At 44.5% G+C, this 14,725-nt stretch overlaps 2 protein-coding genes across 6 annotated transcripts in view; both read left to right on the plus strand.

The window, feature by feature from the left end:
- pum1 (pumilio RNA-binding family member 1) overlaps positions 1–9,560 on the plus strand; it is a 31,894-nt gene extending 22,334 nt beyond the window's left edge. For all 5 annotated transcript variants that reach the window (XM_034093908.1, XM_034093909.1, XM_034093911.1 and 2 more), the window contains 7 exons: positions 1,791–1,920; positions 2,183–2,317; positions 3,038–3,175; positions 4,195–4,320; positions 6,125–6,246; positions 6,679–6,871; positions 7,899–9,560. In XM_034093908.1, coding sequence (XP_033949799.1) covers positions 1,791–1,920; positions 2,183–2,317; positions 3,038–3,175; positions 4,195–4,320; positions 6,125–6,246; positions 6,679–6,871; positions 7,899–8,030 — 976 coding nt within the window. In that variant the 3' untranslated portion in view covers positions 8,031–9,560. The remainder of the gene's footprint in view (positions 1–1,790; positions 1,921–2,182; positions 2,318–3,037; positions 3,176–4,194; positions 4,321–6,124; positions 6,247–6,678; positions 6,872–7,898) is intronic.
- A 3,467-nt stretch (positions 9,561–13,027) lies between these two features.
- The window catches only part of LOC117454887 (syndecan-3-like), a 34,389-nt gene continuing 32,691 nt past the window's right edge, over positions 13,028–14,725 (plus strand). The window contains 1 exon segment of the mRNA XM_034094157.2: positions 13,028–13,414. Within this exon segment, the coding sequence (XP_033950048.1) occupies positions 13,361–13,414 (54 nt within the window). The 5' untranslated portion in view covers positions 13,028–13,360.

The following is a 14,725-nucleotide window of genomic DNA, read 5'->3' on the forward strand; positions in this document are numbered from 1 at the left end:
GAAAGACGGATCAGCTTTTTACTCTCGCAAGGATCCTGGAGGGGGCCTGGGAGTACGCTTATCCGGTCTACATGTGTTTTGTAGACTTGGAGAAGGCGTATGACCGGGTTCCCAGGGAGTTACTGTGGGAGGTGCTGCGGGAGTATGGGGTGAGGGGGTCTCTACTCAGGGCCATCCAATCTCTGTACTCCCAAAGCGAGAGCTGTGTCCGGGTCCTCGGCAGTAAGTCGGACCCATTTCCGGTGAGGGTTGGCCTCCGCCAGGGCTGCGCTTTGTCACCAATCCTGTTTGTAATATACATGGATCGGATTTCGAGGCGTAGTCGTGAGGGACGGGGGTCTGCAGTTCGGTGGACTAAGGATTGCACCACTGCTTTTTGCAGATGATGTGGTTCTGATGGCTTCATCGGTCTGCGACCTTCAGCACTCACTGGATCGGTTCGCAACCGAGTGTGAAGCGGCTGGGATGAGGATCAGCACCTCCAAATCTGAGGCCATGGTTCTCAGCAGGAAACCGATGGACTGTCCACTCCAAGTAGGGAATGAGTCCTTACCCCAAGTGAAGGAGTTCAAGTATCTCGGGGTCTTGTTCTCGAGTGAGGGATCAATGGAGCGTGAGATGGGCCGGAGAATCGGAGCAGCGGGAGCGGTACTGCAGTCGCTTTACCGCACCGTTGTGACGAAAAGGGAGCTGAGTCAGAAGGCAAAGCTCTCTGTCTACCGGGCCATTTTCGTTCCTACCCTCACCTATGGTCATGAAGGATGGGTCATGACCGAAAGAACGAGATCGCGGATACAAGCGGCCGAGATGGGTTTCCTCCGCCGGGTGGCTGGTGTCTCCCTTAGAGATAAGGTGAGAAGTTCGGTCATCAGGGAGGGACTCGGAGTTGAGCCGCTCCTCCTTCGCGTCGAAAGAAGCCAGTTGAGGTGGTTCGGGCACCTAGTTAGGATGCCACCTGGGCGCCTCCCTAGGGAGGTGTTCCAGGCACGTCCAGCTGGGAAGAGACCAAGGGGTAGACCTAGGACCAGGTGGAGGGATTATATCTCTTCGCTGGCCTGGGAGCGCCTTGGGATCCCCCAGTCAGAGCTGGTTGATGTCGCCAGGGAAAAGAAAGTTTGGGGCTCTCTGCTGGAACTGCTACCCCCGCGACCCGACCACGGATAAGCGGGAGAAGATGGATGGATGGATGGATGGACATATACACAGTTTGGTCTGTCGTATTGCCTCTTCAGGATTGATATTCTCAGTATTAGAATTAAAAACTGAACAAACATGTCATTCAAATGTTACAATCTATACCGTATAATCCAGAGGGCAATTTGGGGGCAGGGGCACTTTTCCACTGAAAGGATCTATTAATACACCATGACGTCCAGTCTGCACATTCCAGACGTTTTCGTTCCTCAGTCTCGTCAACATCACTGAACTTTTTATCTCTGCTTTTTGCCTGGCATCCGTCACTTCACCTCACAGGCTGCTTGTTCTTGTCTTTCCTCCACTCTGACTTTCATCTCCTTGTGTCTGCCTGTTCCCTCAGGTTAAAGATATATGAGCAGATCTCTTCCCGCCTGTACATCTGTTTCACTTTAAAGCTCTGTCATTGTCTGATGTTCTCATTTGTCCCCGTCTTCAAGTTCATCCAAACTTTGAGAATCCACTCAACAAACTGATAGGGTTTCAGAAAGCATACTTTCTCAGGAGGCTTTTATACATTGCTAAAGCTAACGGAAATAAATAACATACCAAAGGAATATGAGGTTAATATAAGGCTTATCCTCGGTCTCTAACAGGTTTATCCAGTTGAAATTGGAGCGAGCCAGTTCAGCGGAGCGCCAGCTCGTCTTCAGCGAGATCCTGCAGGCCGCCTACCAGCTTATGGTGGACGTCTTTGGAAATTATGTCATCCAGAAGTTCTTTGAGGTATGTGCTTTAATTCCATGTATTTATCCTTGTTGTTTTTTAGGTTGATTACAAATGTTCTGCTTCATCAAGTGAGTTTTAGTTTGCAGTGGGAAAAGCCTGAGTTAACTTGTACAACGCGCTTGATTTGAATTAATTGGGACATCTCTGGAACTACACCTGATTTCTAGGTGCTTTGTAGCCGGTGTAATGTACATGTAATTGTGGGGTGTATTATCAAATGGATTACAGGATTTACAAGCTTTTGTTTGGTGTTTTTCAGTTTGGCAGCTTGGACCAGAAGCTGGCTCTGGCAGAGCGGATCAGAGGTCATGTGCTGTCTCTGGCTCTGCAGATGTACGGCTGCAGGGTCATTCAGAAAGCTCTGGAGTTCATCCCCTCCGACCAGCAGGTCATTGTAAGTACACTAGTTCTCTTTGCTCTGTGTGAAAGTAACAATGTGCCAAGGTGACGGTGCCTTTTTATTTTATTAGTAAAACAACCTTTATTTCACCCTTCCTGACATAGCCCTGCTGTAATTCCGGCTTTTTACTTGTAGAAGAAATTCCAAATATCTTTGTGTCTCAATTGTAAAGTATTTTACTATCCATGTGCTCATCATTCAGCCTTGAATGAGGGTATACTACTGCTAATGGATCACTAATTTCTCTTTTATATAGCGGAGCACTGCATCAATAGGTGCGCTCTTCACGCTAAAATGGAATTTCCCATTTACATTATGGGTTTTATGTAAGAGCTGCCTCTTGTAGCAGCAGGATCCTTGTCGGCATTCAACATTGTCATCAACAATGAATAAGGCTAATGATATTGCAGTTTATATGCAAATGCGACACTGCAGGTGTTGAGATAAATGCCACTGAATATCAACAGGAAATAATTGTGCTTAAATTCAGTGGTTTCGGGGACAGGTTGTGTGTTTGAGAGAGAGAGAAAGGGATCCATCTCTCCTTAATGCACCTCAATAGATTTCTCCAGGGCAGCTGTTAAAGCCCACTGTTATTGGTTGGGCTGTGTGAAAAATGGCGAGTTTGCAAAATGCTTTCAGGCAATATTTGATTTCCCACAAACAATGACATGTCCCTCTTCACATTCTCCGTCCTCTCCGTCCTCCCTGCAGAGTGAGATGGTGCGCGAGCTGGACGGCCATGTGCTGAAGTGTGTGAAGGACCAGAACGGTAACCACGTGGTGCAGAAGTGTATCGAGTGTGTCCAGCCTCACGCACTGCACTTCATCATCGACGCCTTCAAGGGACAGGTGGGTCCCCTCTGCGAGCGCACAAACATTTCCACTTTCAATCACAGCAGCCTGCTTGTCCTTGGCTGGCTGACACACACACACACACACACACACACACACACACACACACACACACACACACACACACACACACACACACATACACATACACATACACATACACACACACACACACACACACACACACACACACACACACACACACCTTCAGGCAGGAGCATATTGTCACCGCCAAACTACAAAGACACACTTTGCTCAGTCTTTTCCAGGGACAGGTTACGTTACCATGGCAACAGAATCCTCAGCCCGCCGGCGATCGCCATCTTGTATCCGCCAGCTAAATGTGACATTAGCATAAACTGGTTTCTGTGATCAGATTTTTGGGTATTATTGAAAAAGTAGAGATATAGACTATAATGGCAATACAGCAGTGAGTACATGTGAAACAACAAAGCACGGTGTATGAGAGGTCGTAAGGTGCTGCGTTATTAAGGCAGGCTTACGCAAAGAGGGCCACAGTAGCAGATGTAGATGAATATACCTTACCAGACATACATCTAGTCGTAGGCTATATAAATATTTAATAACACACACCTACACACAGATTCATAAAGTGTTGAAAGAAGTATTGCGTTCTTATGTTTGATAACAGCGAGAGGTTTCGGTTTCACTCTTATTGCTGCGATTGTAAATGTCACTGATGTGCGAGTGTTTTGACGCGAACACATTTGCATGTGTTGTTGCTGCATGTTTTCTACACGATGGCTCACGTTTGTTTGTGTAGCTGAAAGCATGTCAGGAATGTATCTTCACCTTCGCAGCAGGGGTGGGCAGGATGTGTGAAAGTATGTCTCTGATCATTTGGTGCTGTAATCCCAGAGACTGTGATTTTTTTTATTTTTATGAAAACAGTTTGAACTGAGGCAAATGAATGCCTTGTTCAACTCACTGAGCTCCAGGAACACTTAGTGTATGCGTTGAATAAGTAAACACGTGTAATTATGTGTGTCTCTCAGGTCTTTGCTCTCTCCACTCACCCTTATGGCTGCCGAGTCATCCAGCGCATTCTCGAACACTGCCTTCCTGAACAGACGCTGCCTATACTGGAGGAGCTCCATCAACACACAGAGCAGCTGGTGCAGGTAACACACACACACACACACACACACACACACACACTAGGGCTGAACGATATACCGTGTCATGGCGATAACCGCGATATGCGCATGCGCGATATTCACACTGCAGGGACATGCCGTATTATTCTTTTTTTTTTTTTAAATGCTAACGCACTTTGGCACAGAATTCAAAATAAAGATACCCTTATTACTCATCGAAACTGCACATACAATATATCCGATTAAAGCTGAGATTCCACAGATTATTTAAGTATAGTATCTGCGATCCGATCTCGCGACAGGGGAAGCAAACAGACATCACAACACGTACCTTTACGGAGCTTTTACGAGAAAAAACGCGGCTGAATCGGTTAATCCATAGGTTAATAATGTATCTGTGGCTTTGAAGCAATTGTTTATAATCCATAATTCAATTTTTATATAAAAATCGGAGCACAAAAGTTAGCTGCTAATGGTAGCCACCAGAGTGTATGCAGCTTCCGGTTTTGGCTACGGCACTCTCACTCCTTATTTGGTAATTTGTGTATTAGACTGCCGCATAGCCAAGACCGGAAGCAGCAGCTAACTTTTGCTCTGCGATTTTTACATAAAAATGGAATTATGGATTATATTATACATGTAACATATTTTATTTTTGTTGTTCATTCATATCTTATTTTACTATTTTATTTATGCATATTTTTTTATCTCCAGTTTAAAACGATAGGTCTGGTTTACTGTCCTATAGTATACATTGGAATGATTTCAAACCTGTTTTATCCCAATAATTATAAAGGAGTGCCTTGGAAATATGTGTTTACATAAATTGTGATCAAACGCACTGAGATAACTTAGACTAAAGTGAACTATCTAAACACTCAAGAGTCCTTTACCTCACTGAGCTGTAGTTATCAGCCTCTCAGTCTGACTGGAGAGGACTCTCCCTCCACATCATTGTAGAAACATCTTCTTCTTCCGTTAGAGCAGCTAGCACCAGATGCTAATAACAACAGCGCCGGTTCCAGTGCACCCTCCCTTTCTCCCTAGCTCACTCGCACTTTGGCTGTGAGCTGCGGTTGCCAGATAAGCCAACATCCCCCATTTTCATCACTTGCAGCGCCCATCGTACAGGGCGAATGAAACGTGTAACCGGGGTGAAAAGGGTGTTACATTTACTTAATTGTTGTTACATCAAGGCCGAAGATTAGGATGAGCCCCAACGGTCAAAACATTTGTTTTCCCTCCCAGAGCTGTCAGCGCAGCGCCTCCACAGATCTAGCGCCCTAGGCGAACATTTATAATGCCAGTGCAACGGGCCAGCCCTGCTCTCAGGTTACACTGTAGGAAGTGTAGGTACAACGCTACATTTCCCGCCTCGCCGCAGTCATGCAGTAGGCTACGGAGAGCGGCGAGAAACATTTCCTCAGGCATCGAAAAGCGGAACCGAAATTCACATTTCTAAATGATGCAGTTGGAATCGAAATGTTGGAACCGGTTCCGAACCGGAATCGGTTCTCGGTACCCAACCCTACCTAAGACACAGTGTCGTGAAAAAAAAAGTAAAGTATCCGCCGGGACCTTGGGGCTTAACAGGTTAAAAAACCCGCAATATATATCGCAGGGGAACAAAAAAACGTAATGTCACTTTTTTTCAATATCGTGCAGCCCTAACACACACACAAGTTACGTTTTTCAGCATAGTGATGAGTAAATAAAGCATCTCTCAGTCCAGATTTTTGAAGTGAGCTGCGTGTTTGACGTGACGTCAGCAGCACCAGCTGGTGTCCTCACGTGTTTATTCAATGTGTCTGTGGTTTGTTTGATTTAGGACCAGTACGGCAACTATGTGATTCAGCATGTTTTGGAGCACGGCCGAGCTGAGGATAAGAGCAAGATAGTGGCTGAGATCAGAGGAAACGTCCTGGGACTCAGCCAGCACAAGTTTGCTAGGTAAATTCCACATCTGACACACACAAGGTTTGGATATGACCGCCCCCCCTCCCTTCCTAAAAAAATTGGTTTCTTTAGTTTCTCCACAAATAAAACTCTTTTTCTTTCTTTTCTCGTGCAATTCACACTTTATTTTAAACAGTACCAGCTTCGTCTTTCATTTTATATGGTCATTAAAATATATATACTGTTAACCTTTTTACCATGGTGTACTTATCTGCTATTGTTTTTTACTTATTGTGTTTTTTATTAATAACGTGTGGCTACTTTGTTATTTTTTTAAGTACAAAGTAAGTAGTAAGTCTATTCTCTTAACTTTATCTGCACTATACTTCTGCTGTTGTAATAGTGTACATTTCCCAGTTGCGGGACAAATAAAGGGAGTCTGATTTGAATATACATTTATGCTCACAACTCCCCTCCTCTCGTTAGTAACGTGGTGGAGAAGTGTGTGACCCACGCGTCCCGGGCGGAGCGGGCAGTGCTGATAGACGAGGTGTGCAGCCTGACTGAGGGCCCCCACAGTGCCTTATACACCATGATGAAGGACCAGTACGCCAACTACGTGGTGCAGAAGATGATCGACGTGGCCGAGCCCACCCAGCGCAAGATCGTTATGCACAAGGTACGTGGGAACAAAAAGGTCCCATCATAATAAGATAAGGGTGTTCCTAATCCCTTCAGTTCCAATGTTTTTACTGGAATTATTCTGGTGGTATCATCGGACATCTTGCACTTGGCAGATGTGACACGCTGGGCGATGCTCTATTAACATGATTGACAGCTTTGGTCAGCCTTTTTAAAATACAGTTTAGTGAGGAGAGGAGCTGTCAGGCAGTCTGCCGTCTCAGAGCTCAGCTTTAGTCAAGCAGCGCGGCAGAGAGGAGACGATGCAGACTGCCGGAGGAGAACGTAGGGAGGAGGATACCTGGAAATATGTAATACAATATAAATGTTTATTTCTTACACATTAGATCAGTTTAAATTATACTTCCTTGAGTATCCTACATCCTATCATTTTTATTATCTTTGTTAATCTTTTTTTGCATTTAAGATCTTTAATAAAGACAAAAATATTTATATACAATAACTGGATTAATTGATTGTTTATGGTTATTGGCTGCAGCCCTTATCGACTGCTTTTATAAAGTTGTAGAAGTTATGTTTAACTATTTCAAGTACAAATGATCTTGTTCTGCAAAATAATTCCATATTTGGAGCAAAAAGCTGCAGTGATATCTTGGGAATTATACATTTGTACAGGCATTAAATGGAGTTGTATACATTTAAAATGATACCGAATTAACTGGCCGGAAATGTACAGATCGGAAAACCACAAACTATTGTCCAAGTTATGTCTTATAAATCTTGTTTTGATAAACATCAACCTCTTCCCTTAAGGGGACAAAAAGCATGTCTCTGTCCGGCCGTCAGCCCCACCCTTCACTTCCTTCCCGTCAATAAATCAGGTCTCTTGTGTCAAGGGTTCCCTAGGCAACAGCATATGCACAGCACATCATTGATTTCCAGAATAGTGGTTTGTTGGTGTTGTGGTTGTGACGCCTGCACAACAGAAGGGCAAACACCAGAACAGGGGGTGATGGGAGTGCACAGATCCAGTTTGAACATGGTGTGTGTTTGTGTGTGTGCAGATACGGCCCCACATCTCCACCCTGAGGAAATACACATATGGAAAACACATCCTCGCCAAGCTGGAGAAGTACTACATGAAGAACGGAGTGGACCTGGGTCCTCTCTGCGGCCCGCCCAACGGCATCATGTAAACGGACTCCCCCTCCCTCCCCTCCGGCCTGAAGTCATGTCTGTCACCCCCTCCCTCTCCCCTTAGCCCTTGTTAAAAGCTCTCATGTCTCCTGACCCCTCAGAGGGCATCATGCCCACTCTCCCCCTCCAAATCCTGTTCACAGAGGACGTTGAGTACCCTTCTTCTTACCTTTGTGTTTCCATGACAACCTTTCGGGAGGAGCCTGTTGCTACGGGCAGCCTTAGTTTTTGTCAGATTTTGTCGCCCCTCCCCCACCTGAGCCCAGGCCCACTGAACTGGGGGAAGGAGGGCAGGGAGTGGAGAGAGAAGAGAGGCTGCTCCACTCCCTCCTTTTTTTTCTGTTTCCTTTCGTTTCCTCGTTTCTGATCAACTCTAAAAATCATTTCACTTTTTGCTACTGCTGCACACACAATCCTAGTGTCCCCCTCCTCCCCCCATCCTAGATATTTACCACTATGAGATGGACGAGTATTTAATTTGTCAGACGTCACAGAATCATAGACACACGCCATCAGCTAACCAGCAGACAGATCATTTAGCATGGGAGATTCGTTTTCTGGTCTTGCTTCTATAAATATAACGTGTATACTTGGTGTAGACCTTTGCATATATATATAAATATATATATAAAACTTTGTAGTTTTTCTGGTTTTTGATGTTGAATCTGTATCTATAATGTATCCTAGTAGTGACCACATACTTCTGACTGTATAATTGTACATTTGTAAACCCTTGTAATGTAAAAGTGCTTTACCACCCTTTTTGGTATGAGAAGAAAAAAGATAAAAAAAGCTCACTCTGACAGAAAATCTTAGAAAAAAAACCCTGTGCATTTCAGTGTATATTCTCACCTCCTTGGTTGTGACATACGAGTTGTTGTATATTGTAAATTGTAATATCAAATTCTTGTTTTGAAAAGCCCTTTCTATACAGCGTAGTACTTGTACAAAGATTCGCCACGCTTGGTTTTATCTTTATCTTGTCACTGCTTAACTTAAGACGTCGTTCTCCCACTGACTTCCAATTGGACACGTTCTGTTAGACCTAAAGTGTCTTCTGCTTTAGGTTGAAGGTTTTTTTGTTTTTGACCTTTTTTTAAGATCTTTTTATAGGAATGCTTTACCCCATGAAAAGTGTCATGCTGGCTGGTTGGGAGAAATAACTTTTACTCATTTAACCCCAAACCCCTCGATTACCCATGACTTTTCAGAGGGGTAAACCCATGGATTGTACAGAGGAGATTCTTGTGTTTTTTGGCATTTCTCTAGTGCTGTAAGTGCTGTATCATACTGTCCATGTCCTTTTGGGTGAGAGAGGCAGCCCGCCACAGCGCGGTGTACATTTGGAGCAGCCTTGTGTATATTTACTACGAGCACACCTGTAACCATATGTGTATAGTTAACAGAACCTGTGTATGCTTATTGCCTGGGCAACTATTTTTTGTAACTCCTGTTGTAGATTGTCTCTAAACAATTGTGTGATCTTTATTTTGAAACCAAACTGAACAAAAAAATCTTTGAAAATGTAACCGTCTCAAGTGTCTTTTATTGTTTGTTTGTGACGCTCACACAGGGTGTAGGGACAGAGCTGCAGATTGCTGTTTTTCTTATTTTAAGTGTCTGTTTTATGAAAGAGGATCGGGATCTGTGCCACAGTTTCTCTTGCAGCCATCTGAATAAATGTGTTGGCACTGATAAGACTGCAACACACAGCGTGAGTCAGAGCTTGCTCTAGTTTCTTCATAAATGTGACTGATTAATAGGCCTGGCATCTTAGCATGGCAAGCAGCAAATGTAAGTGTACTATAATAATTATACTTCTGACATGAGTAATGACCCTAAAAAGAGATTAGGCATGAGGCAGGGCACAGCGATATGCATGCCAGCCGCTCTCTGCTCTTAAGTAGAGGACAGGTTGGCATGCAGTCAAATTAGTTGCTTTATATATATATATCTGTAAACAAACCAAATATTTATGACATTCACACATAAAGCTACTAGGGATTATTTAGTAAAAGAAAACCTAGAAAAGATGCAGAACTGTAATGTTTAGAACCATCAAAATGTGGAAGAAGTTACTAATGAACCCTGGAAAAATCTAAGACATGCTTTAAAAGCCTAAAAAAACTGATGTTAAACTGAACGCTAACTATTTCTTGTGTCTAAATGTTTACATTTGTACAGGTCTTTTGTATGCCAGGAAGCTAATGGGGATCCAAATAAAGGATTCCCAGACTTTACTGCAGGGTGGGGTCGGGTGTTTTTTAAATCCTACTATCCCTCGTGGTTTTCTAATTGTATCTTCTAAAGAAACATGAGGACAAAACAAATTCTGCCCTCACTTGTTTAGCTTTTGTTTGGAGCATAGGTGGGAACAGCCAGGATGTTACTTTGAAAACAGCCGTTTGGGTGTGATGATGGCTGTAATCTCATGGCTTTGTTGATTTCTTAAAGAGGATAACAATAATAAACCCTTCAGGATGTGAGGACTGAGGGTGCATTACCTGCAGTGATTTTAAACCCTGAAACTAAACTCAAGCTGCTGTTTTATGGATTACCAAACCTGTTAAAACGGTTGTGACTACCCCGGGCTCTGACCCACAGTGACCCCTGATGCCTGTTTGTAATTATGTTTGTGGCACTTTGATTCATTGCAAAGTAAACACAACCTTAAACTGTGTCCTGGGTTATTACTGCTCTTGTCTTTTTTAACATAATGCAAATTCCTATGTTAGTGTGTGAAACAGGGTGTCAATACAAGTCAAACGGATGATAAAAGATCACTTTCAAGCTCAATTAAAAAGCAGCTGTAGGCTAGCGTGTCAGTTGTTGAATTAGCTAACATATGTCCATCAATTTAAGTTACCAGGTTTTAGTTTAAATGCTTTAAATGATTGGTATGAACCTTTTCAATGACAGATGCTGCCTTTAAACAATGAGTACATGCTATTGTTTTCCCTTGTAACTGTCCTTGAGCAGTAGGAAATTGAGGGTCAAATAAAACATAACTAAACAGTTTATGTTCTCTTTTTGCGAAGCCCTAGCTTTGAAACCACACTTTTTAAAAAGCCTCCATTGGTCTGACATCACTATGTGTGCGGGGCAAACATTAAACAGGAAGTTGACCCTGCAGCCATGAGGTGAGGAAAACGATTTATAAGCTTTTGCTGGTTTTCTCCTTAAGGTCATAATAACATAGCTTGTGTAGCAGCACCCAACCCTTTGATGGGACCTGAATATGATGTACTGCACGAAATCAGTACAAAATAGAGTGTTGTCTATTTTTGGTTGTTTTTCATTTGTCAGGCATGGTTTTGGGGAATTAGCACAGAGCTCAAAAGCTTTGTTAATGGTGAAAATGAGAAGCAATAGAGAACAATGGTGTTGGCTCTCGAGTCCACATTAGTGGTTTCCAAACTCTATATGTTCAGAACCCTAACCTAACCCTCCACCAAAATGCTCATGCACTATCTGGCTTTGCTAGGTATTTTTGCTAGCTGTTAACTCTAAATTTAGCCTTGTCCTCTTAACCTACCTCTAACTAATCCTGAGTAATCTACTGCAGGAGACTGGCACTAGTGAGACAGGACGAAAGATGCAGGAAGACAGAACAAAAATAAAACACAAGTAGAGGAGTGAGGACAGGTTGAATGAGGGAACCAAGTGAGTACAGGGAGATAGAGGAAGCAGGACATACAAGATGTGGGCTTGGTTCTGGCCAAGAAATGTAAATGTACAGGTAATATTATATAAAAGTATGAATTCAATTGTGTAAAAATATGCTTATCACAGCGTAAACCAGCTGTGCTATTCCCCCAAATGTGAATAGACAGTTTTGAGTCATTAAAAGCCTCTCCTTGCAATATGATATATGGGAGGCCGGAGTTTGTTGGCAGTGGCACACATCTATGTTTATTGGTCCTTTGAAGGTAACAGAAAACTGTGAAATCAAAATGTTTTCTTTCTTTCTGCACTGATTCAACACCAACTCATGTTGAATACATTTCAAAGTCTCTATACAGGGTATATACACTGCAAGGCCGTAACCATGGAGTCAACATTGGGGGGGACCACAAATTAAAAAAATGTAAAAGTCATATCAGTTAGGTACCTACCCACTTAAAACTGTTGATGTATATATTTTTGGTATATTCTTTAGAGATTTTTCAGAACCTTTCATGCAGGTGCTTATAATATTCTAACAAAACCCAATGTTGCCAGATAAATTGCAGCGAAAAAAATACATGTCCTCTTCAAATGAGTAGGTTAGGTATGATCTACAGTGCGCTATTACAAAAATGAGGTGTTGGGCAATTTGTTTTTATTTCTTTTTTACTCAAGGCTGATATTCCTAAACTGTCCCTGAGTTTAACTGCACGGTTGCTAGGCGACACAAGTAGGCTACAGTGCCTATAAATATTAATTATTGTTAGTGCGACAGGTGTGAGCTCATCTGGGAGTGTTTTCAAACGCATTGACCGTGACTCAGCCAATCACAGCGAAGCACCGGAGCTGAGCCGTAAAGTTGTGTAAAGCATAGGTGTAAAGACTGCGGGCAGCCAACCGGAAGCACCTGAGCGCGAAACAAAAATGTGTGTGTGTGTTTAAGATGGGGCTGCGGGTGCCGAAATGAGCTGCAGGGGGCATCCTCGTCCTGGCTGGCGGAGATCCCCTATTTCTCTCAATACACACACACGCGCACACACACACGCACACATTTATGCGCTCTTTCTCTCTCTCAAACACACACACCCCTCCTTCTGCCAGACTCCCAGGCCAAGCAGCGTCGCCATACGGAACATCCTGCCCTCAACGGAGAGGGGAGGAGAGAGAGAGAGAGAGAGAGAGAGAGAGAGAGAGAGCTGAGTGTGAGAACAGGGACAGGGAGAGAGAGGCTGTGTATGTGTGTGCGTGTGTGTGTGTGTGTGTGTGTTGAGAGAGAGAGAGAGAGAGAGAGAGAGAGAGAGAGAGAGAGAGAGAGAGAGAGAGAGAGAGAGAGAGAGAGAGAGAGAGAGAGAGAGAGAGAGAGAGACGAGCTCTGGCGTCTCCTGGTAGTAAATCTATCAGGTCTCGAGCACAAAAACTCGCAGGAACAGAAAGAGAACAGGGAGAAGACGCCTCGCGGATATCTGCATGCTCTCCTGGTTACCTGCAGCAGCTGCACGTGAAGCCTTGGAATAAATCCCCCGACTAGAAGGAAGGATGGTCGCGCGGACGGGCTGCGCGCTCTGAAGTTGGACAGACTACCGAGACATCGACAGCAGCTTTTCCTCCCCGAACCCAGTAAAGGCAGCAGCGGCACCGCGAGGCTGTGCCCGCGCACCCCATCATGAAGCTGCCCTGGCTACTGCCGCTCGCGGCTCTGCTCACTCACACCGCCACGGTAAGCACGAGCGTCAGATCCTTTGTTAACCGGGGAGCCCGTGCGTACATAGGAGCATTTTTGTACATGCGTGTGTGTGTGTGTGTGTGTGTGTGTGTGTTCATGTGTGTGCGCGTGTGTGTGTGGGGTGCGCTATCTCCAGTGAGTCGGTGACGGCGGGTGATCGGTAGGAAATCCTGCACTCGACCTACTTATCAGCCCACGGTGGCGACCGTGACTCCCGGCTGCACCCCCACCCCTCTCTCACTCACACACACACGCGCGCGCGCACGCAGTCTTTGTGTCTCAGTGTTGGGGTTTAATGTGTCCCCTTGAGTCGGGTGTGATGTGTGTCTGTAATTAGCGAGTTATCTCTAATTGAGCTTGATTGCGGGTCTTTGTGCGATGCTTCGGTATGTGGTGTCTGTCACCGGCTCACATCCTGCCGTTAATTTGGGGGGCTCCAGTCATACTGCGGCTTAAACGACTTTATTACCGGGTATGGTCGCACTGTAGGACGTGTTTGTGTGTGGGGGGTGTGTGTGTGTGTGATGTCCGATCTCCAACCTGTAAAGTGCATGCTCCCTTAACTGGCTGATAACTGCGGCCTCATTGTCCAGATGACAGAATCCGACCAGGGGCATCCTCCCCGCTGTAATGTGTGTGTGAGTTTGTGTGTGCGTGCAGCAGTGTGTGTTTGTGTTGAAAAGTGGGTGGGGTAACGGGGGCGATGCGGTGTACGAAGGCTTGGTTTGAATGATGTCATCGGGAATCGCGAAGAGGGAAGCTGATCACACACACACACACACACACACACACACACACACACACACACACACACACACACACACACACACACACACACACACACACACACACACACACACACACACACACACACACACACACACACACACACACACACACCCCTCTTCCCTGGCACCATCAACGCCGAGCTTCACTCACACCCCCCCCCCCCCCTATAACACGCCCACACCTTCCGTTACCGATGAATCCAGATTTATCCCATGAGGAGGAGGGTGGAGAATCATTGAGAGAAAAGGAAGCAAGCTCCAAAAATAGCCGAAATGCAGATCTACTTTTGAGTGTGGATTTAGAAGAAGAAAGCTTTTAGAATTTCTTTAAAACAGCAGTGAGTCTATTATAGTAATGTTTATAATACTGCATGATGTTTTCCTTCAATTGTATCACCAGTTCAAGCTGTTTGTCCCCAAAATATGATTTCAGGTTTCTTTAAAGTCCATTGCAACCAGTAGGCTACTCTTTGCTTTAAAGGTCTCCTATCATGCAAAATCCACTTTTTCATGTATT

This window comes from Pseudochaenichthys georgianus, chromosome 11 (assembly GCF_902827115.2).
Source record: "Pseudochaenichthys georgianus chromosome 11, fPseGeo1.2, whole genome shotgun sequence".
NCBI lineage: Eukaryota > Metazoa > Chordata > Actinopteri > Perciformes > Channichthyidae > Pseudochaenichthys > Pseudochaenichthys georgianus.